Source organism: Hibiscus syriacus, unplaced genomic scaffold, assembly GCF_006381635.1.
Source record: "Hibiscus syriacus cultivar Baekdansim isolate YM2019G1 unplaced genomic scaffold, ASM638163v2 tig00110785_pilon, whole genome shotgun sequence".
Taxonomy (NCBI): Eukaryota; Viridiplantae; Streptophyta; class Magnoliopsida; order Malvales; family Malvaceae; genus Hibiscus; species Hibiscus syriacus.
The window spans coordinates 1,199,696-1,224,829 of NW_024062862.1; the positions used below are offsets into that span (position 1 = coordinate 1,199,696).

Sequence of the window (25,134 nt, forward strand, 5' to 3'; positions counted from 1 at the left end):
GTTTTCATATAATTCATTTTTATTTAAAAAAAACACACAATACAGTTAGATTCATTTTCTATTAAAAAAATTAAACCGAACTGAATACACACCTAACTCTAATTACGCGTGCGGAGACAATAAAACTGACAAATTGAGAACAATATGCACAAGTAGAATAAACACAAACATTCAAAATATTTCATTTTCAGTTCAAATGGTCAAAAGAATTTATAGGCCTTGCTTGCTCAACTTTACATTTCTCTTCAGTTCGGTTAAAAGAGAAGAAAAAAAAAAGGAAAGAAGAGGGTAATTTCATATGATGTAATACTGCCTATGAAAATAAATTAGAAAAAAAATCAATACCTCATCCAAAGACAAACAATTAGGGACACTCTAATCCAACACCTTGTTCTGAGTTCTTTTCATCTTCGCCTTAAACCTCGACTTCGTCACTAGCGATTGTATTGTGTTTACAAAGTTCCCAATAGCCATCACAACCAGAAGAATCCCACAACAAATCACCTACAAAAACTCAGATTTCCATCACTAATTGTACATTTTCTAGCTTATATGTAGTTGTATATTGTATTGTTTTCTAATTTTTCATACATGCTTTTTCGACATATATGGCTGAAGAGAGAAACCATGAAAAAACCTACCTGCCATTTAGAAACAACCCCAGCAAATGCAGACTTGAGAAGTAGCAGTCCAACGTATGCCTCGAAACCCTATAATCAAGTTCAATATAACCGAAAATTTTAGTAAGCGGTAAAAGAAACTTCGTTCCATCTACTTATTCTTGGCAATTAGACAAAAGTTAGGTTGCATTACCTGCATAAGGAAAAGTACGGGACATAAGATCCACAGTTGGCCATCTACACCAGATGCTTCTCCCCAGACAACATCCATTCTATTAGCCTGGAAACGACAATAAACAATTAGAAGTTAGGATTGGTTCTCTATGATTTGAAGGACCCCGAATAACGGCATAATAGCTAGTGTTGATGGCAGACAGAATAACTAATTTAACAAAGGGAAGTTTTTTTTAAAAAAAATATGGGAATACGATAACACCTTTCCAAGGGCAATACGAGTATAAAGCCTCTGACGCTGATATCTATTTTGAAGAAGCATGACAACTCCTTGCATCATAGCCCATTGAAGGAAAAGTTCTACAGCTCTCTGCCACAGGATTTAACAGTTTGTTAATGAACGCTAACTCAATAAGGTATAATGGTTAATTAGTGCACAATGGTACAACCCTGACCTGCTTTTGAGCACAATTAGGCTGTCCTTCAATCTCCCAAGTGATACTAATTAGGGCCATAACAATAGCACAATAGTGATGGTGTATCCACCTGCAAAAAAAATTATTTAGTCATCAATTAAGTTGCAAGACTAACCATGAAAATACAACTCACACACACAAACTACAGTCGAACATCAACAACGAGAAAATAGAAGTTCTAGAACTGATGATTAACTATAAGGGGTATAAAAAAAATATCAAAACATACTAATCAAAAAGGAGATTCCACGAGGTTATAGGTAGTTCATAGCTGGAAACAGCCTGCTATATGGCTCTGAAAGTTTTCAGATAAACCAATATTTGATTACAATCAGCATAGGGATAACATACAGACAAACCATCTACAATATAGTAAAATGGTTACAGGTTGAAACTGGTACACAAATTCAGTTGTGATGATGGAGTAACCAAAAGAGAATTTAACATAGACAGACACCATTTTCTTTCTACGCCATCGGAGAAACAACCAGGAGGATTGATTCCACCCTACACAACTTAAAGAAACATCAACTTCACATTATAATACTGATAATCGACCTCCGTCTGACTCTAACTCTCCATTACAAGTTTGCTTTCAGGAAACGAGGTCAACAACACAACAAAATAAACACATTATTCACATTATAAAACTGTTAATCGACCTCAATCTGGCTTTAACTCTAACTCTAACTCTCCATTACATGTTTGCTTTCAGGAAACAACACAACAAAGTAAACATGTTACATGTTTGCTTTCAGGAAACATTTGGGGAAAAAAGGGATGATATTACCATGGACGGATATCACTTCCATTTATTCGCAATATGTTCTCTCGCATAGCCAAACCAGTGTAAAGGAACAACAACCATGCCTGAAAACAACTTATCATATGCTCGGTATTAATTCACAGAAACTGAGCTCATCATTAAATCAACAACAATAGAATCAAACCCAAATAAAACCCCCAACGAAAAACCAGAATAATACCTCGTACAATTGAACTGGAAATGCAGGCAAGCATCCATCCCAAATCCATGATTTTAAAACAAGCAAAGTTAACGGAAAAAGAAGAAACAGAAGGGCAGTCCTATCCTGTTGAAGGGAGACAGTACTTGGTAAGAGTGAATACTTAAATTTTCAAATATTCCCAGTTTTCTTTCTAAGAAAAATATGCATAAATACATCATGAATTCGATCGAATCCTACGATTAATTCAGGGTATTGAAAATACAATAGGCAGGGATAACTGAAATGCAAAATGTGTATATTGGGGTGAATTTCTATAGCATGCAATTGTAAAATTAAAGAATATATTCGCATGCAAAGTGAAAAAATCAATCAAAGAATAAAATAAAAAAGAATGAAAAGAAAAGTGATTCTTACTCTGTAGCTGTTATATTCCTCCTTAACTTTCAGCTGGACTTCTTTACGAGATGCTCGCACATTGATTGGTCCCAGAAACTTTCTCAGAAATCTCCCTGTCATTAGCAATTACAAATGAATTAATCAACATCTCTAATTACATGATAATTTAATCACACAAAAAATACAAACAGATAGTATACCCTGATGTTTGGGAGGCAGAAAAGCAGCGGCGTCTCCATCGGCCATAATGCTGGTGGCTCTCTGCAAATCCTCTTCGAACTGTTTTTTTTTCGGATCCAAATTTAAAAAACAATCCAGATTTGATCTAGATAAAGACATAATGAAAAAAGGAAACATGCAATGTTAAAGAGTTTTTGCCTTCCTGGCGAGATTGCGATCCATAAGCTTCTGAGAGACAAGCGAGCTGATCAATGAACGAACGCGGCGAATGGAAGATTCAATGGAAATGGCATTTTGGCGGAGCGATTGCTCCTCGTTCGAAATCTTCCATAAAAGCGAAGACCCAGATTCTTGTAACTCTCTGGCTTGCTTCATCAGCCTCCCCACTTCTTCTTGCAATCTATCCGCCGGCACCGGCTCCGGCTCCAATTCATCCACACTCTTCATTTTATTGATTTTTTTTCCGAGTAAAATCAAGCAATCTAAACTATGGGTGATTTAGTATTCTTTGATGTGTGTGTGTATATATATAGTACAGTGTAAGGTCAAAAGGTTGCATTTGAACGAAGGAGAGGGTGGGCTTTCGTTTTTTATTTTGAAACGTAACCTTCTGGCCAAGCCGAAGGGATCGGAACAAAGGCATCTTCACTTTGTAATATGTACTTGCATGAATGAAATGGAAAAGCATAGATACCAAAATTATATATAACTTTTTTGTCTAATTAGAATTTCATCACTTTACTTTACAAAATTAATAAATTAGTCCCTTTAACTTATTAGAATTTTATCTTCATACTTTATGAAAAAAAAACAATTCATTCATTAGTAAACATATTGATTTTTTTGATATTTTAGTAATTTATTATACATGTTGAATTGTTTGTTTCTACTAACTCCAAGCATAAATGGTTAAACTATTGATTACTTTCTAGTTTTCTTACAATGTGAGAACTAAATTTTCACAAATTAAAGTAAATGGTCAACTAATTAGTTTATATAGTAAATTTGACTAAATAATTATATATAGAGATAAATGTAATTTAGATATTATACTTTTTATATTTGTGACTTTCAAACATATCAGTAATTTGTATCGTATATAGAAAGAGATTCACCTATAATAATTTAAGTAATTATACACACTCTTATGAATTTTTATACAGTTAATATAAAGATAATGATAAACGAGATCGTTTCTCGTCCAATTTTTAGGGTATTTGTATTTTGATCACCTAAAACGATTTTTTTATTTTAATAATTGTCTTATGAAATATTTTATTTCAGTTGTCGACTCGAATGTTGTTAATAATTTAACGATAAGATGATTAAAATGAAAGCATTTTTTAACGATAATAACTAAAAAATATATTTTTTAATTTATTTGATAAAAGTGCAAACATCCTGAACATTGAATGACACTAATTTACACAAACAATATAAGGGTCATCTTTTATTGTTCATTTATGTAGAGCATTCATACCAAATTTTAAATCAATTAAAAATCTCTAACTATTCTTTCAGAAAACCTCCAGCTATTTTGTCACGTGTAAAAGTTTTTACAATGTTTAATGTGTATTAGTAAATATGTTACATTGAATCTATATGTTATAAATGTAATAATTTAAAATTTTAAGTATACGATAAATTATAATTGTATTGATAAATTTAATGGTTAAATTATTAAAATATTATATATGTAAAAGCTATAAAAATGGGTAAGGCAACTCTAATTTATACACTTGTGAATGTTTTTTTATATTTATAAATGTATTTAAATTTTGGTGTTTAATTAAATCATAATCCGGTATCACTAAATCTAAGTCCAAGATTAACTATTACCAAATTGATTAGGAGCAATCCTTAGCCGCAATTTCCCACCAAAATGTCTGCCCAATTAAATAAGCTTATTATCCACACACGGTAGGTAGCCGGGACGGGACCCTAAACTCTTAACCAGGGGAGGACACCTGGGGCCGGATCTTTCATTGGTGTTAACTAGCCTAACTCTTAGATTGATTCGACCGGTTTAAATAAAATTATCAATTAAATCGAATCTTTTGTCATAATGTTCGGTTGGTTGAGATGAATTATTGATTGTTCGGTTTACTTTTACGAATTATCATAATATTCAAATCTTTTTCATTATAAATAATGACTTTTTATCTAAATCAAGAGTAAAGTGCCAATAACATTAATAATTATCATCTCTTTCGTTGTGTATCAATAATAATTAAATTGATTTTCTCTTTTAATAACTTAGGGTTGTTTGTCACTAACAAAGTTAATTTTTTACTAAATTATTCTAAATGCTAAATAAACTATGATTTGCGAGTCGTTGTTATATTTTAATGAATGATTTGAATATAATTTAATGATCTTTTATTACTTGTGCTAAGATTCCTTTATTCATTCAAGAAAGCACTGCGCCGTACAAGTCCTTGAAACCTAGAGCGCCCCCATTGTGGTGTGTGTGGGTTGGGGGGGGGGGGATAAAGAAAGAAGTGTTGCGTAATTTGCCCATTGGCTACATCTGTCAAAAACCTTAACCTAATTTTCTAATAACCTCCATATCTATGTCAATACAATACCAGTGAAGGGCACATAGTCAACAAACTAATTGGTTTGTGGTAATGTTCTTTATTTCTTTTATCTCTTTTTTTTCTTGAGACTATTATAACAGTTTTCTTAAAATATCAACCGTATATATTTTTTTTATAAAAATAAGTGTTTGTGATTTTACTTTTAGATCAGAAGAGATAATCTGTCACCGATATCCACAACCATTGTAAAATTATAAAGTATTGGATTTAATTGATATTTTGAAAGAAACGGTAAATTAAATTGTAAAATTTTAAAGTTTGCAGATCGTTTTAAGAAATACAAGAAGTTCAGTGACTAAATTCATAATTTAGCCATTTTCCTTTATGAGATAATTATAAGTTCTCTTCCCAAGTGTTTTCTGCAGAAAATGCTCCATTTTCCTCATCCGATCAACCCACTTTCAACTCCGATCTATTCACCGTCCGTCGTCCGATCGACAAACTGAAACTACCATCGTGTTCGTTGTCGACCGAGGAACAAAATCCCTCAAACCTTTCGTCATGAATCGTCGCTGTTTGTCGTTAATTTTAGTCGGAAGTATCGTCGGTAATAACTCAATTTCAGTTGGTTTTTCATCGATTCACGACAATCTGATGATCCGTTTACGACACTTCCCGCACCATCGTGTTCCTTGCATCGTTCCGAGTCTGTCGGTGTCATCCTTGGTCTCCGTCGACGGCGGCACGTGGGGAGGTGAAGCGGTAAAAGTTTCCGATTCGTTGAAATCGAGCACTCCACCATTCAAAATTGTGAATTGAGCTTTGTAAGTGCCTCGAAATCGCTTAAAATATTTTTTAGGAATTTTTCCGTGATTTATAGGCTGCCGGAAGAGGTCTCACGCGCTCCCACGCTCCGCCACTGCCTGTGGGGAAGGAAAAAATGACCGGTTTGATCAGTTTTGGAACTGTTTTGACCGGTTCCAACCCGACCCGATCCAACCTGTTGACCCAACCCGTTGACTGTTGACCACAGTTGACCAAAACTTTGATCGGGCATTAAACGACCTTTGACTCTGACCGAGTATACCTATCCTGATGTTTTTCGACGTTCCAAATCTGATTCCGCAATCTGTTTTTCAAAATTCGGACCCGAAGGCCTCGAAATTGCTAGTCAAACCCGTTGACTTTGATTTTGACAGAAAATTCCAAATTTTCGAAAAGTCATATTTTATACTTTTGACGTCCTGAATTCGAATCCGAGGTCCGTTTCGCCAAATTCGAACCCGATAAGCTATTTTTATCTGATTTATCATCTTGATTCGATCCGTTTTTCAGAATTAAGTTCCGTTTTTATGTAATTTCTGTTAATATGGATCCGAGGAAATATTGGAAGATGATTTCAAGATCGAGGGCGTTCGAATGGAATTTAATGGTCGATCAGTATTGTACGAAAATCGAGGTAATACTTTACTACCTCTTTATGCTTTATGGAATATGTTGATATCGGTAAATGCATAAATAAGATAATGTTGGTCACTTTTGTGGAGTCGAATAATTTATACACTCGATATGGATGTGGTAGAAATTATGTATCTGAATATAGATCGAATGACTAATATAAGAGATTGAGGAATTGTTAGAACTAAATTACAAGTTTGTGATTAGTGAATAAGAAATCAACCCTGGATTTGTAACTTATAATTTATATCATCAAAGGTAAAATATTAAAGGTACTTGGATGGGAAATTATGAGAATACTTCGGTAGGATAAAATTACTAAAATACCCTTATATTGTAAGATGTTAAGAATTGTCCTTGAAAGTTGGTCAATAAATTTGAAAAGACATATTGATTCGGTAAAATTTCATATGTGTATAAGAAATCCTAGTTTTAGGAAATACGGATAATCGGTTTTTAAACCCAAGAGGGTTTGTGCAACATACTAGAAGTCGGTTAAAGAATCATTTCAAGATCAAAGAATATTCGGGAAAGCAATTAATCATAGGATCTCTAAATTATATTATTAGGTTAAGAGTTAATACCGAAATTATCTGGTTAAGAAATTACAAAAGTGCCCTTGAGAGGTATAATAATCTGAGTTGATCCTGAATGAGAAAGTACTTTGAGGATTCGTACTTAACTCGATTAAGTATGGATTTAATTGTTAAGATCTTGTATGTGTACAGAAAAATTCATGATATTCCGTTTGTTAAATCTGAGAAGGCACTTGACCCGAAAATATTCGAGTTATGAGAAAATACCTGAAGAACAATTTATCGGAGGGTGCTCTTTTATCAGAATTGTTCGAAAGGACTGAAATAGATGATAAATTGGAATTAAATAATAAGATCGGATGGAAGGAAAAGATTGAAATACCGTATATCTGTAAAATGACCAGAATACCCCTGTAATGGAAATGACCTAAGAATATTACCAAGCTCAGGAATAATGAGATATCCTCGAGCTCTGTAATGATTGGAATAAAACTGAACACAAAAATAACCAAAATACCCTTATGACCTAGACTAAGTAGATGTTGGAGTAATTAAGGAATCCAAATAAACATGGGTGTGGTACTGATCTTAAAAGTTATGGATCACATATTAAGTCGAGCAACCAATACTAGTGTTATATCAGTACCTGAACGACATAGATGTCACTTGAATGCGTGTTTGTATTTTCAAGTTTGGCACGATGAGGTAACCTCAATGAATGAGAATTTAGTAAGTGATTTGGATAAGTCTGGAAACTCTGATGAGTTTACATAGTGTACATGTAACACCCCCAACCCGTACCTGACCCGGATACGAGTCTGAGGTGTCACATTGACTTTTCAAACTTAGACTCTTGACAAAATTCAAAGAAAATTTAAAACTTTAATTAAAGTAAAAGCAGTTTATTTACATAACTTGACCACAATAACTAAAATTAATCAGAGCATATTAACTCAATCCTTTAGTACATGCCAATTATATTCAAAATAACCAAAATCATTTAAATCATCTATTTTATGATCTGAAATTTGTAAGGGAGATGCTGACCTGTCTTACTCTCTTAGTTTTTCTTCTAGCTTTCCAGAACCTACGTGTGAAACACTCACACGCTAAGTCGATGACTTAGTGAGGCAAATAAAACTTATAATGCACTTAATAACATTTAACAATGCATGCATGTTTCATTCTATCATGCTATACTAAATCACCTTATTTCATCATAGCATCCAAAATCATATCAGATTACTTAACAAAATATACCTACATACACATAAAGCAACATTCACAGTCTATCTTTTAATCACATACTTTTATACTAAACCCCTTAATCAAACAATATACACACACACAACATCATATCGTATCACAAACATATATTTGTTATTATCTCATGATTAGCCCATGGACATATGTGAGAACTATATGTATGTGAGTCTATAGAGGTTGTGCACTAATGCTGTCACCACAGCTCGTATAATTGCACCGAAGTGCCGCGTAGAATTTTCACTGTAGTGCCATAAAAGATTGTCCACAAGGACCATATATAAATTCCTTAAGAACCATATATATATACCAAGGATCAAGAAAGTGTCTCAAAAGACCTCATACATGCTCCAAAGAATACATATACGTCCCGAAGGACCACGTAAAAAATTCCTTAAGAATCATATACATATGCTAAGACCAAATACGTGTCTCAAAAGACCTTATAGATGTTCCATAGGATACCTATATGTCCCGAAAGACCGCGTAGACCCTCGACTCTTGGCATGCCAACTATACCCCAAAGCTCTCAAGACACATAACATGGGCACTATCTTTTATATCCTTACACATATTCAATAAACATAACACATATTCATATAAGCTCGTAGCTTCATTCACACATACATGTAATCACGTAGTTCATATCAATTCTCATAGGATTTCATATTCATATAATCACGTAATTCACTTACACATAGCATATTTTCATGTAATTCATAGATATCCCTTAGCTTAATCACGTAGTTCATACCAATTCTCATAGGATTTCATATTCATATAATCACGTAATTCACTTACACATAGCACATTTTCATGTAATTCAGATGTCCCTTAGCTTATGTCTCTTGATCATTTAATCACAATTTCTTACCACATATCTCATAGTCATGTTTTCATATATTCATTTCATTACACATGCTCATAGTTTATGGTCATATCATTCACATTCTCTGACTTATCTCTTATGCTTTGGTAATCACTACACTTATTTCATATAACTTATTACTGTATAATTCACATATAAACACCTAGATCACTTTCACATAGCTTATATAAGTTTTCTGAATCCTTTCATATTACTTGATAACATATATCATATAGATATATAATAATTTATCTCATTTCGTCTACTTTATGCTTTATTTATTTGTATTCCCTTAGATTATATAACTTATGTCGTATTTCTAAACATATATATTACACTTAATAGTATTTTATTTATATACTACTTTAATCCATTTAATTAATTCAATTTCATATATTCCTTATAACCTTTTCATATAACTCCATAGATCTTTAGCATATAATTTATCCTATATATATACATATCATCGCTTTATATTCAAGTTCCCTCTTGATATATTATTCACATTCCATTTTATAATTCAATCTTATTTAGTTTCCTCGATTCTCATAAAATCAAATAACTCTATTTTACTAATTCTCATAACCATGTATTCTCATAGTCTTATATTTCATTATCATATTACTTATATTTATTATCCTATGATTCTTCAATAACCTCTATTTCCATTTCCTACATCTCTTGACTTATCTTCTATATTCATATAATTTCATAACTTATTTGATATTCTCTCATTAACACTTAATAGTGTTTGTACATAAACCACATAGCACATACAAAACATATCAATTCATATAATCAAGCATATATACACTCATATTCAACTCATGCCTTTAATCATGAATTCATATGTAACGTTTTAGGAAATAGACTCATCGCAAGTCTTCTTCCCATCACCCATCATATACTATTGAATATGCACTCACTTGGTCTCACTAGTCAATTCCAATCTCTTATCTTTCCCTTTGATCGATCTTACTTGACAATGATTTCGGAACTCGTTTAGGCTCTGAATCTACATAATTATACATTTTAAGGCAATTATTAGATACCTACACCTTGTAATTTGATACTAGAAACTTAACCGAACTCATTAAACCAATAATCACTTTTTCTTTTAGGGGGAATCGGTTCCCTACTGTGGGGGAATCGGTTCCCGAAAGACATTCTGGAATTTCTTGTTCGGTTGAGGGGGTATAGATTCCCCTTTGAATGTGTACCGATTCCCCTAGCCCATAAATCATGTTTTGAGCTCGAAAATCACTTCATTTTCAACTCCACACTTCCTTTAATATTCTAAACTCAAATATACATACTTAAACTAATTTATACCCATTAATTTCATCTTAAACCTCAAAATTCAATTCTCCATATAGAAATCAATAATCATACCAAATTTTCCATGTTACCCAAACTTAATTCTAACACTTCTAGCTTCTTATTCTCATAGATGACAAGTCAAATTCATCCTCTAAATTCATATAAACCTTCTTATTCAAAATTTCACTTAAAAACTCCAATTCTTCAATCTCCTCTAACTCATTTATCTTTTGATTTTAAGATAACTTAAGCTTTCCTTAAGCTTAGTTATCATCTAATGATCAAAACTAACTCATAAAATCAACAATTAATTGATTAACCAGAAAACTCACCTTTGCCTTGGAGCCTTCACGGGAGGAGAGGAAGAAGAAGAAAAAAGAAATAGTTTCCAGATAACTCTTTCCCCCACCCCACGTGATTCATATTTATTAAGGGGAAAAAATATCTTTCTTGTCAAATGACAATTTTGCCCTTTAATTCCTTTAATAATTACTAACAACTTTAAGGAAATATCTACACATAAATCATTGAACTATTCAACTATCCTACTTTTATCCCCAAATTCTAAAATTTTACAATTTAATCACCAACCCGGTATTGAGTATGTTACAAATCTCCCCTCCTTTAAGAAAATTCGTCCTCGAATTTTCATTGCACACATATTGATAAGAACATATCTCCTAATGTTCTTATGTTGTCTCATCTACTTACTCTATCATTCCTTTGGTTCTTCAACTAACTTTTCCTTTATTCATTCATTTACTGTCGCTTATCATATAAATATTAACCAGCAATCTCATCCATTCCTTCTTTCTCTCCTGTGAATATGCATTTTCTTTGATCTTTCTAAAATCCCTATAATGTTATTCATCACGTAGACAATACATCATTTTTCATCATTCAATCATCATAAATCCATCATTAATTATTTTATAACAATAACCAAACTCTTCTTCCATCATCCTTTGACCAAATATGATTAAACATATACTTTACGAAATCAAACAATCTTTATCGCATCTTCACAACTTTGATATTCAACCTTAATTATACAAAACTTCATTCTTTACCATCTCTCATACTTGTATTTTCCTTCATAAAAACTCCTTTCAAAATATATAAATACTCGACTACTTGCCTACACCATACTTGATTAACTTAACTTTATCTTTCCTTCAAATCTTAGAACTCTATAATCCATACCATTACAGCAAATCAATAACAACTTTTCAATCTAGGCATAAGCTCTATCAAACTAATCTTATACATCCTTCCAGTTGAAATCCAATCAGTATTTTATACTCATTGTATCATGTCCACACTCTAATTCATATGCAGTATTATTCCCTTGTCTCCTTTACTACATTACATTTTCATGATCAACATACATAATCATGTCTCAATTCACACCATACTTAGTTAATTTACTCTGATATCATCTTCTACTCCTTTAACTTTAATACACTTACCATCACCTAATTCTGTTAGTCATCACCAGTTCTTCCAATCCAAAGCATAAACCTTCCTTAAGATTCCATGCAAATACTTATCTTCTTTTCTACATCATAGCTATATGATCAGAATACACAACTATATTCAGTTTCACATCATAATTGATTAACTCAATTCTATATTTTCCTCCAATTTTATAAATCTATCACCTTTACTCTGACAGTTAGTCAATAACATCTGTCCAATCTAGGGCACAAGCCTAGTCAACCGATCATATACATTCTTTTCAATCAAAATTATCTCAAAATTAATTTATTTAACTTATCAATTTCGCCTCTATTATCATACATCCTGTAATTTCCGTTGCTCAAACTCAACATTCTGACTTCCTTTGTCTTATAATCTGATCATCGATATACTCATTCTTAAGTTCTTCTTATCAATCATCAACTTTACTCAAATAAGCAAATCCTTACTTCCTTTTCCTTTATTATACCACATTACTATGATCCAAATATACAACTGTGTCCAGATCCATTTCATATTTAGTTATCATATCCTGATAATATCTTATAATCTTATAATTCCATACATTTTCCATCACATAATCTGGTTAGCCAAAGCTAACTCTTTCCTTCTTAACTGTAAACCCTTATCATATAAACACTCTGCTTATACACAATACCATCACTTCGTTTCGAACTCATAAGATATGACTATATACATTTTATACGTTTGTCACTAATACACTTATTCTTGAACTCTTCTACCAATTCTCACTGCATCATTTGATCTTTTAACACTCTTATGGTGACACTTGTTCACCTTATTTTATCTTATTCACGTAATAATAAAACTACTCCATATCACTTTTTCGATTCAAACAGTGAAGATCTTTTATCACTATTCTGATATGATTTCAACTTTCTGAAATCGATCTTTGATCTTACGAGACACTTCTTGAGGTGTCCGCTCTTCATCCTGCCTGGCCAGGGCAAGTGAATTGTTATCCCGATCAGGAATATCGCCTCTCACTTCACTTCGAAACTATTACAATCAGATTTCTACAATATCATATTATTCTTATTATTTTAGCAAGACAATATACTCCTTACACTTATCAGATCAGAAATTATTGACTTTGTGTTGACATGTACATATTTTAAATCTCATTTAACTTCAGTTTAAGCCTAGAATCGGCTAAACCTTAGCTCTGATACCATTATATGTAACACCCCAACCCGTACCCGACCTGGATACGAGTCCGAGGTGTCACATTGACTTTTCAAACTTTGATTCTTGACAAAATTCAATGAAAAATTAAAACTTTAATTAAAGTAAAAGCAGTTTATTTACATAACTTGACCACAATAACTAAAATTAATCAGAGCATATTAACTCAATCCTTTAGTACATGCCAATTATATTCAAAATAACCAAAATCATTTAAATCATCTATTTTATGATCTGAAATTTGTAAGGGAGATGCTGACCTGTCTTGCTCTCTTAGCTTTTCTTCTAGCTTTCCAAGCCTACATGTGAAACACTCACACGCTAAGTCGATGACTTAGTGAGGCAAATAAAACTTATAATGCACTTAATAACATTTAACAATGCATGCATGTTTCATTTTATCATGCTATACTAAATCACCTTATTTCATCATAGCATCCAAAATCATATCAGATTACTTAACAAAATATACCTACATACACATAAAGCATCATTAACAGTTTATCTTTTAATCACATACTTTTATACTTAAACCCCTTAATCAAACAATATACACACACACAACATCATATCGTATCACAAACATATATTTGTTATTATCTCATGATTAGCCCATGGACATATGTGAGAACTATAGGTATATGAGTCTATAGAGGTTGTGCACTAATGCTATCACCACAGCTCGTATAATTGCACCGACCGCGTAGAATTTGCACCGTAGTGCCATATAAGATTGTCCATAAGGACCACATATAAATTCCTTAAGAACCATATACATATACCAATGATCAAGTAAGTGTCTCAAAAGACCTCATACATGCTCCAAAGAATACATATACGTCCCGAAGGACCACGTAGAAAATTCCTTAAGAATCATATACATATGTTAAGGACCAAATGCGTGTCTCAAAAGACCTCATAGATGTTCCATAAGATACCTATGTGTCCCGAAGGAACGTGTAGACCCTCGACTCTTGGCATGCCAACTATACCCCAAAGCTCTCAAGACACATAACATGGGCACTATCTTTTATATCCTTGCACATATTCATGTAAACATAACACATATTCATATAAGCTCGTAGCTTCATTCACACATACATGTAATCACATATTCATATCAATTCTCATAGGATTTCATATTCATATAATCACGTAATTCACTTACACATAGCACATTTTCATGTAATTCACAGATATCCCTTAGCTTAATCACGTAGTTCATGCCAATTCTCATAGGATTTCATATTCATATAATCACGTAATTCACTTTCACATAGCACATTTTCATGTAATTCACAGATGTCCCTTAGCTTATGTCTCTTGATCATTTAATCATAATTTCTTACCACATATCTCATAGTCATGTTTTCATATATTCGTTTCATCACACAGGCTCATAGTTTTTGGTCATATCATTCACATTCTCTGACTTATCTCTTATGCTCTGGTAATCACTACACTTATTTCATATAACTTATTACCACATAATTCACATATAAAAACCTAGATCACTTTCACATAGCTTATATCAGTTTTCTGAATCCTTTCATATTACCTGATAACATATATCATATAGATATATAATAGCTTATCTCATTTCGTCTACTTTATGCTTTATTTATTTGTATTCCCTTAGATTATATAACTTATGTCGTATTTCTAAACATATATATTACACTTAATAGTATTTTATTTATATACTACTTTAATCCATTTAATTAATTCAATTTCATATATTCCTTATAACCTTTTCATATAACTCCATAAATATTTAGCATATAATTTATCCTATATATATACATATCATCGCTTTATATTCAAGTTCCCTAATTGATATATTATTCACATTCCATTTTATAATTCAATCTTATTTAGTTTCCTTAATTCTCGTAAAATCAAATAACTCTATTTTACTAATTCTCATAACCATGTATTCACATAGTCTTATATTTCATTATCATATTACTTATATTTATTATCCTATGATACTTCAATAACCTCTATTTCTATTTCCCTACATCTCTTGACTTATCTTATATATTCATATAATTTCATAACTTATTTGATATTCTCTCATTAACACTTAATAGTGTTTGTAGATAAACCACATAGCACATACAAAACATATCAATTCATATAATCAAGCATACATACACTCATATTCAACTCATGCCTTTAATCATGAATTCATATGTAACGCTTCAGGAAATAGACTCATCGCAAGTCTTCTTCCCATCACCCATCATATACTATTGAATATGCACTCACATGGCCTCACTAGTCAATTCCAATATCTTATCTTTCCCTTTGATCGATCTTACTTGACAATGATTCCGGAACTCGTTTAGGCTCTGAATCTACATAATTATACATTTTAAGGAAATTATTAGATACCCACACCTTGTAATTTGATACTAGAAACTTAATCGAACTCATTAAACCAATAATCACTTTTTCTTTTAGGGGGGATCGGTTCTCTACTATGGGGGAATCGGTTCCCCAAAGACATTCTGGAATTTCTTGTTCTGTTGAGGGGGTATCAATTCCCCTTTGAATGGGTACTGATTCCCCCTTGAATGGGTTTTGATTCCCATTGAATCGATACCGATTCCCCTAGCCCAGAAATCATGTTTTGAGCTCGAAAAGCACTTCATTTTCAGCTCCACACTTCTTATTTCACTTCCTTTAATATTCTAAACTCAAATATACATACTTAACTAATTTATACCCATTAATTTCATCTTAAACCTCAAAATTCTATTCTCCATATAGAAATCAATAATCATACCAAATTTTCCATGTTACCCAAACTTAATTCTAACACTTCTAGCTTCTTATTCTCATAGATGACAAGTCAAATTCATCCTCTAAATTCATATAAACCTTCTAATTCAAAATTTCACTTAAAAACTCCAATTCTTCAATCTCCTCTAACTCATTTATCTTTTTGATTTTAAGATAAATTAAGCTTTCCTTAAGCTTAGTTATCATATAATGATCAAAATTAACTCATAAAATCAACAATTAATTGATTAACCAGAAAACTCACCTTTGCCTTGGAGCCTTCACGGGAGGAGAGGAAGAAGAAGAAAGAAGAAATAGTTTCCAGATAACTCTTTCCCCCACCCCACGTGATTCATATTTATTAAGGGGAAAAAATATCTTTCTTGTCAAATGACCATTTTGCCCTTTAATTCCTTTAATAATTACTAACAACTTTAAGGAAATATCTACACATAAATCATTGAACTATTCAACTATCATACTTTTATCCCCAAATTCTAAAATTTTACAATTTAATCACCAACCCGGTATTGAGGATGTTACAGTACAATTACGATGGTTTATGATTAAAATAATCAAGTACGTCAGCATTACATGATATTGTGGAAACGTGGAAATGAAATGAAGACATTGGAAGATCTATTCAGTGATGATTCGAAAATGATCTATGGACAATAATTTGTGGTATTAAAAAGTAAATACCCTGGAAGAACAATGAATTGATCAATCGACAAGCATTAGTTTTGGGAGCTATTCATCTAAGAGTTGTTTGATAATCTGATCAATCGACATAGACTGTAAATGTCATGAACCTTCATTTCTTCCTTATCAGCTCAATTCACATTCTGAATAAATGATGATCCTGTCAGTTAATGAACTCTTCTAATAGTGATTCTAAATTCCAACATTCTATCGCCATACTGAAGAACTGTGTTTCTCTGCCTGATACAGTACCTCTAAATAATACCTGTAAACTCTGGTGTGTTCCCTAATTACATGAATATTTTTTGATTTCTTATTTGAATTCTGTTATGATACCTAACCTGGATTCTGATCTGATATTGACACGGATTTGATCTGATACATGACTTGGATTCTGATATGATACTTGACTTGAATTATGTTTTGATTTTTGATATATCCGTTTACGGACGGAACATGTTTTATTGGGGGGTATCGTTGGAGGAAGATTACTTGCAGGCTCCTCGGCTTTGTGCTCAGGGTCTTACTGTTCGTGACGGGGTTGTATGGTTCTGGGGAACCTACACATTTTGTTCGTGACGGATGGGGGTATATATATATATATGTGTTTTAAAAAGATCTGAAAAGTTACATGGTTTTTGGGAACACACTAAAAAACCTATTCTGATCTTCTAAACCTAAACATCTGAAATATTTCTCTGAACTGAAAGCTCATTGTCCGTTACCACCTGAAATATCAGTAGGATCTCCGCTCAATATAAAGGTCTGTAAATGTATGGATCATTAAGAAAATATATGTTTATTGTATCTGCACGTTCATCAGCATCATCTGGTAGTTCTGTATTACTGAGATTTCCAAAGCTCACTTTGTTACTCATCTTTTCAGGCTAAAAGAATTGTACCAGTGCAGCTATCGACTTCAGTAAGTGAGTTCTTCCGGTGCTGTTTGCAGAGTACGGTACATGTGATTAGGGGGCATGTAATTGTATTTTGTTTTATATACAAATCTGAAAATCTATTTTATTTTTGAATACTGATAAATGATTTTATAAGTTTACGTTTTGATAAAAAGTTTTAAATTTTTCGTTATTTTTACAGTGGGTCGCTCTGGTGGCCCTAATGTGACTTCCCGGGTCTGATCGGGTACCCGCATCGGTCTGGGGTTACAATCATCTTTTCTCTTATTATACATCAATATATCACATTTGATTTGGTTGACATAATATTAATATTTTGATTAAAATATTTTAAGATGAATTTAAAATCTAGATAATAATTTAAAGACGTTACATGAGATGAATCTTTCAAAATATAATATATATTTAAAACAAACCCTTTTCATTCATGCCAAAATCACTTGAATGTATTAGTAAATATAAGGTTATGGCAATTTGGCAAGTTAGTCAGACCACTTTGTTGGATAAGTTTACTATAGTTGGTCATTAGTTGGGTAAGTTGAGTATTTGGACAGTTGAACCAATGCGAAGCACATTAAATTAATAAAGTATTTATGCATGGTAAAAGAGGTTGTTGGCTTGCTTTTGAATTGAGAAACATGCAAACACACTACTCGGTTGCAATTGGAAAGCAGCCAAAGTGCTGAGCCGTTGATCAAAATGACATATGGAAATGGAAAGTCTAACTAACATCAGAGCTCAACCACCATTACCACTAGAAGAATGAAGATATCAATATAATTGCAACATTTGAAACCTCGTTCATCAAAATATCATTTTTTACATATTTTAATAACTTTACTTTAATATCAATTAATTTAAGGATAATTTTGTATTAACTTTATAAATATAGTAACTATTTCGTAACATTTAAAATTTTAATAAATAATAGAAAATCATTTAAATTTGATATTCTTTATTCTTATAAAATTGAGGAAAAGAACAAATGACACGTACTATATCCATCTACAATATCAACAAACAATGATTTTGTAAGAGGATTCAACGTTGGGATAATCCGATTTTACACACATATAGTATATAAGTATGATGATAATTTAACCCGAAATCGATAGATTTTAATCCAATATGATCTGATAGGGTAAGATTTTTTTTAAAATATCCAGGTCGGATTTGGTCATGTCGGATTTTATAAAAGATCGAGGCTGAGTCGGGTCAAAGTCAAGTGGAGAGTGAAAAATCTCCGATCCGACTCGACCCGATGGTAATAATATAATTTTTTCAAATAAATTTATGGATAATTATTATAATACTCATTCTCTCTATTATTTTTTAATTAAGTCATTATTTTATATAAGGTCGTGTCGAATTTCTATTCTAAAATTTGGGTCAATTTAGAATGAGATGAGATATATATTTTCAGATTGACTCAAATCGAGTAAAATATATATATTTTTCAAGTCTGATTAAATTGATAAAAACTAATACTAACCCAACCTATTACCATCCCTGGTCATAAGGGCATTAGTTTTGCAAAACCGATGAATGAATATGTTTCATCACTTTGTTAAAGCATAATCATCTTCCAATGTGAATGGCATCTTGTTCAAGTCCTCATGCCAACGTATTTTCTCGGATTATCTCTACCGTTTCTTCGCCGAATACGAGGCCCTAGAAAGCCCTATAATTTACCACCAAGCGTTATCTAACAAATTACTTGACAATTATATTATATTATATTATATATCTATTGGCATACAGTTAATTTTTTTGGGACACGTCCTAGATAGTCCCGACATAAAGTAGTCTATGAACCGTGCGTCATCCCCGATATCACATCTCCATCCACCGAAACCCCAGATACATAGAAAAATCCTCAAGTGTAATTTTGCACTCTCCGCACGGAATATGAAATGTGTGGGTCTTCGGCCTCCACCACTTCACTAAGGCAACAATAAGGTATGGTTCTATCTTACAGTGACCCTCATATCTACCTATGTGACCGAGTTCATTTCTACTAAATACGGTAAGACACGGCTAGGTATCACTAATTTAAGGTTCCTAATAAAAGGATCTAATACACGATCCCTCTCCTAAAATTAAATAATTACAAAAATTAATTTTTAAACTAATAATCATGCATTAAATAAATAAATAAATTATTACTAATAATTTAAATTATATTAAAATGTTAAAATGTTACTGTATCAATAAAATGTCGCGATATATGATTTTCATCCAAGCAAAATAGACCTCCTTCCGTTTTATATCTGTAAAAAACATTAATTAAATAAAATATTAAAAAATTTAAATACTTAAATAAATTAAAAAAATATTAAATATAATAAAATATACCTTAAACAGTTAAAATAGAATATAAGAGTATTTGAGAGAAGTTGAGAGGATTTGATGTTATGAAAGTGATTGAGAATATGAGTATTTATAGGGAGGGGTGGGGTGTGAACGGTCGGGGTAGGTGGGTAACTAAACCTAAGGCGCGCTTCAGGGGGCGCGCCTTTCTGACGCGTGTCAGATTTAAAGGTAAAGCGCGGCCCCTGCACGCGCTATACCCCACGTGATGCCAGATTAACGTAAAACGCGCTGTAGGAGCGCAGCTTACTGCAAAATATGTTAGATTAAAAAAATAATCTAAAAGGTGACAAGAAAATATATAAAGTATAGGTGATATTTCGGAAAAAATGTCGGCAAAGCAACCATGGTGGTATTCAATGATCTTCTTTAAAGGTCATAGGCCTTTCATGGGGTCTACCCCTTTGTCTAAAAGCTGATTGCAACCTAAACTTATCCTTGTGGGAAATAGTATAATTGTAACATAAATTATTAATATTGATTGGATAATTAAATTGAATTAAAATATAAATTCACACATCAATTGTATTGCAGAAGAATCAATACTTAAAAAGTAAATCTATTATTATTAGTGTTAAGGTTGGACCTAGAAGGAGCGGTCAGCTCTTAAAAATTTTAAATTTTTATGTATTTTAGATATTTTTTAATATTTTTTATTAAAAATATATATTTACCCTCAACATGAAAATTTACGTCTGTCCTTTATTGATATAATTGTTGAATTGAACATATTTTTTGAGACTAACATAATTTTAAAAAAAAACATACGTTTAATAATTTTAAAGTGGATAATAACAAGTACTTATCTTCTCTAAAAAGAAAAAAAGTTTATTTAAAAAATATCTTAAATGATAGAAATAACTACTCAAGAAAAGAAAAGTAAAATTATGTGGAGAGGAGAAAAGAGGTTGAGTACTATTAAATTGAGTTGAAATGAATTATTATTTATAAATTAAAATATATGTAGTCGTATTTATAATCTAATTTTTAAGATATGAATTCGATAGGGGTAAAAAACATTAATCTTCTTTATCTATAAATTCATCGAGATATTTTCATTAAAATCATATAAAAAATTATGAGATATGAATTCATTAAGAGCGAATTATTCATCTTTATATATCAATAAATCGATTAAATTCTCTTCACTGTAATCTTCTAAAATTTAAGATGTAAATTCGAACAAAATTTTATATATATATATTATGGGTCAAATGAAAACTCGACCGTCATTAGTGATGCTTCGATGTGTTGGTATGTTAGCAGGCAATGATTTGTTCCGTTTTATTGTTTTTGGGGAATTACATCTTTTTTCTTTTCAGACTGGTTAGATATAGCTCATTTCTGGGCGTTGGAGAGAAGCGAATCAATGGGTAACTTTTAAAAGCGACGTTTTTGTTTCAATCGTCGCTAATGCTCATATGATAAAGAGAGAGAGACATTCATGCACAATTCTACAAATTATTGGAGCCCATTGCCTTACGCTTATTCCTTACATTCTCGAAATTCCTCCATTTATCTATATATGATTGTTTCTATCACGTGGATTATCGTTTTATGTATGCCTATAAAAGAACAACCTCTCGTTTCATCTCACACGCTATATTATTCTCCCATAACCCCAAATTACAAAGGAAAAAGAAAACCAAAATGCGACCACCGCAGGCGCCACCGGTTTCTTCCAGCAAACCATCGCTGACATCTTACACTTCGAACTCCACGTGTACTCCCCACATTTGCAGGTGGCAGCCTTACACAAACTCAAATAATTTTCAAGATAACGTTGCTATGGTCTTAATCATTCTCTTCTGCGCTTTAATCTGCTCTGTGGTTCTTAACGCCACCGTCCGCTGCTTCTTACGCGGGGTTCTTGGCGGAGGTGAACACCGCCCGCGGCGTTTCGGCGACGGCAGCCACCTTCCTCGTACCCAGCAGGAGATAGGGAGAGAAAGCCACACCCGGAGTCAGGTACAGCACGCATGGTGGCGGCTCCGACAGTGGTTTACTCGGCCGGTATGGAGCTCGCCGGAGCGGAGGGTGGTGAACCCGAATGTGCAATTTGCTTGTCGGAATTCGAGGAGGGCGATGGAATTCAAGTGTTGGCTAAATGTAAACATGGTTTCCATGTACAATGTATTCAGCGGTGGTTGGCTTCCAACTCCTCGTGTCCCACTTGCCGTTGTAGCTGTCTTCGGCCGTCGTTGACATTGGAAGAAACTACTCATCAATGCATAGACGACGGTTCCCGACCAGCGATGCCGGACCAGGAACCATAGCAAGCTTTAGTTGCTCTTTTTTATTCCGTACGTATTTAACATATTCGATTTTTTTTCTGATTACCTTCCTGGTTATAATCTCTTATATAACTCCGGGATACCTGAGAAATCGATTGTAAAAACACACACACACACACACAAACAAGTTGCCGGAATAGTAAACTAAAAGAGAGGAAACCCGAGCTGAGAGTGGAGTGAAGAAGATGAAAGAGGAAATGAAGTTTGGTAGATTCTAGAACTGTGTTCTGATCATATCCATTAGTACTGTTTTATTCATTAATGTCGGGGGCTCATTAATGAAGTTTGAATGTATAGTAAATGATTATTGAGCCATGGGAAGCGGATGGAATCACAGCAAAGGCAGGGAGATATCTGCTGCTGCTTTTAATTATTATCCTACTAGATGAATGATCAAATTACAATGCAAAATTAAATCTTTAGCTTAGCATGAAATTTAATATATAAAATTTTAATCATTTTGAATTTTAACCGAATATTAATTATTGCATCATTCATCCGAATGTTTGCATTATATTAAATTAAATTAAAAATTGGTAATCTTTTAGCATAAATTCAAAGTTCCATGTCAAAATTTCTGGCAACAATAAGACTTTGCAGAAAAGCTAATTGCCAAAATGATATTCGTTGAGGAACAATTCTATTATCCAACACACAACTTAAAATGAGAACCATAATTAGAGTACTAACGATCAAACAGATAACCAAAATTCTCCAGACGATAAACAAAGATAACATCCTCGCACTCTGCAATCCATGGAAAAAGAAAAACAACACAAGAACCGAAGTCCTAAGATATTACCACGACATAAAAATAAAGCTGCTTGTAACTATTACTTGAGATAACAATCATTCCTCTTCGGCGATCCTGCCCTTCTCACTAACATAGATACCGTCGAGGAACTTTCTAATATCCTTGTTCTTCACATGGCATTTCTGTTCCAAATGAATGTCAGATGATACGATTATTGAAGTATCGCATAAATCATTTGAAATACTCGAGTAAAGCGTTAATGTTATAAACATCCTAGACAAGTACCTGGTTTATCAAAGCTGCAGACCGGGAAACAAGTTCGATGTCATTACCATCCAAAACAATCTCATCCTTAACCTTCTCGGATCTCACAATGGAAACCCCTTCCAGCATATCCACCTTACGAACCTGAGGTTTAACAAACAGAAGACCAGCCGTATTTAAAAGACATTGTATAAATATAAAAAATAAACACCAACTCTTAAAACAATAATAGCATGGCAATTCAAGTGTAAACATGGTTAACATATAAAAAACCACCACAGATGCAGAACACAAGGAATTAACCAAATTTGCATACAATGTAAAAGAAGAAAGAAAAACATATATCCTATGGAACATGGGCCAACCCAACAAATCTTGCTCACGGGTTTGAGTTAGGACTTAGGGTTTGGGGACAGATATTCCAATGGATTAACAAGAGATCGTTCTCAGTGAATGTATCATTGTGAACAGAAAAGATTCCATAAAGAGGTTCTGTTAAATCATTAGGCATAAAGGAACCACACGCTTCTTCTGGAATTGGTAGAAAGCAATTTATGATTTCAGCATATTTGTACGCTAGACTAGGCTGTTTCAACATTAAATTTATTGTAACTAAAGGTCATATCAAAATGACGAATCATCAAACAAATATTTTCAGAAATAGAGATTGCACTTAGGAAAACCTAGAAATGCCTTGAATAATAAAATCAACAGTAACAGTCAAATTCAACATAAATATAAGCAGAAATATATATATATATAAAAGGAAGGAAAGTGAGAGAGCGAGCGAGAGAAACCTTCTTCTCGCCAAGGAAGTTGCGGATCTCGATGGACTTGTTGCCGTTAGTGATGGAGGCGTTGATCGGAAAGTGAGCGTAGACGAACCTCATCTTGTAACGGTATCCTTTAGTGACTCCGGTGATGAGATTCTCGACGTGGCTGAGAGCCGTACGGATGGCGGCGCTGGTCTTCCTGGAGCCAAACCAGGCCTCGATCCTGAGCTTGCGCTTTCCGGTCTCTTCGTCCTTGATGAGATGGAAGTCGAGGTTGAGGTGCTTGAAGTTGCGGGTGAGCTTACCCCTTGGACCTTCAACCTCGATCATCTTGGCCTTAACCTTAATGCTAACCCCTTCGGGGATGTCCATGGTCTCGGAGGAAAGAATGGTCTTCATTTTGGCTCTTCGAAGCTTTCCTTTCAAAGCTCTGTCTTAGGCGGCTTCGAGGAGAGGTTGAAGAAACCCTAAACCTAGCTGAGGCCTCTTATATACCTAATTCGGAGAACGCCCATAGATGGGCTGCTCTAGTTGTTTTTAGATCAGTCCAAAAATTCCAGTTTAATGGGCCTCGTGGTTGAATTGTAAATTTGTAAAGTTTATTTGCCAATAATAAATAATCAAGTAAAAAATATTTAAATATTCAAGTCTTATATGTTAAAAAATGAATTTCCTGTTTATATTTTCATCATCTTTTTATGAAATCTATAAGCAGATTTGATGAGAAATTATTTCTATATTTTATTGAACCTTGTTGAGTTCATAACATTGAAAGAAAATCACAATATT

At 32.9% G+C, this 25,134-nt stretch overlaps 2 protein-coding genes and 1 pseudogene across 2 annotated transcripts; 1 reads left to right on the forward strand and 2 right to left on the reverse strand.

The window, feature by feature from the left end:
* Positions 1 to 294: 294 nt before the first annotated feature.
* On the reverse strand, positions 295 to 3,309 carry LOC120140545 (transmembrane protein 120 homolog). Its single transcript, XM_039155514.1, has 10 exons — positions 3,013 to 3,309; positions 2,835 to 2,913; positions 2,653 to 2,747; positions 2,257 to 2,361; positions 2,061 to 2,140; positions 1,250 to 1,340; positions 1,057 to 1,164; positions 814 to 900; positions 642 to 710; positions 295 to 504 (listed from the first exon to the last, which is right to left on the reverse strand). Exons 1-10 carry the CDS (start codon positions 3,259 to 3,261, stop codon positions 376 to 378), a joined length of 1,092 nt encoding a protein of 363 aa, XP_039011445.1. The 5' UTR covers positions 3,262 to 3,309; the 3' UTR covers positions 295 to 375.
* An 18,517-nt stretch (positions 3,310 to 21,826) lies between these two features.
* On the forward strand, positions 21,827 to 22,814 carry LOC120140400 (annotated as a pseudogene).
* A 417-nt stretch (positions 22,815 to 23,231) lies between these two features.
* Positions 23,232 to 24,833, reverse strand: LOC120140404 (60S ribosomal protein L9-like). The gene is made up of 3 exons (XM_039155390.1): positions 24,370 to 24,833; positions 23,594 to 23,716; positions 23,232 to 23,490 (listed from the first exon to the last, which is right to left on the reverse strand). The coding sequence occupies exons 1-3, from the start codon at positions 24,742 to 24,744 to the stop codon at positions 23,404 to 23,406; spliced, it is 585 nt and encodes a 194-aa protein (XP_039011321.1). The 5' UTR covers positions 24,745 to 24,833; the 3' UTR covers positions 23,232 to 23,403.
* Positions 24,834 to 25,134: the final 301 nt, after the last annotated feature.

Coding starts and splice junctions, on each gene's coding strand:
- LOC120140545 (XM_039155514.1), bottom strand. CDS start 3,261: ATGAAGAGTGTGGATGAATTGGAGCCGGAGCCGGTGCCGGCGGATAGA. Junction 2,914..3,012: donor ATCGCAATCTCGCCAGGAAG/GCAAAAACTCTT, acceptor AAAAAAAAACAG/TTCGAAGAGGATTTGCAGAG. Junction 2,362..2,652: donor AGGAATATAACAGCTACAGA/GTAAGAATCACT, acceptor TCCCTTCAACAG/GATAGGACTGCCCTTCTGTT.
- LOC120140404 (XM_039155390.1), bottom strand. CDS start 24,744: ATGAAGACCATTCTTTCCTCCGAGACCATGGACATCCCCGAAGGGGTT. Junction 23,717..24,369: donor ACTTCCTTGGCGAGAAGAAG/GTTTCTCTCGCT, acceptor GTTAAACCTCAG/GTTCGTAAGGTGGATATGCT. Junction 23,491..23,593: donor CTGCAGCTTTGATAAACCAG/GTACTTGTCTAG, acceptor CATTTGGAACAG/AAATGCCATGTGAAGAACAA.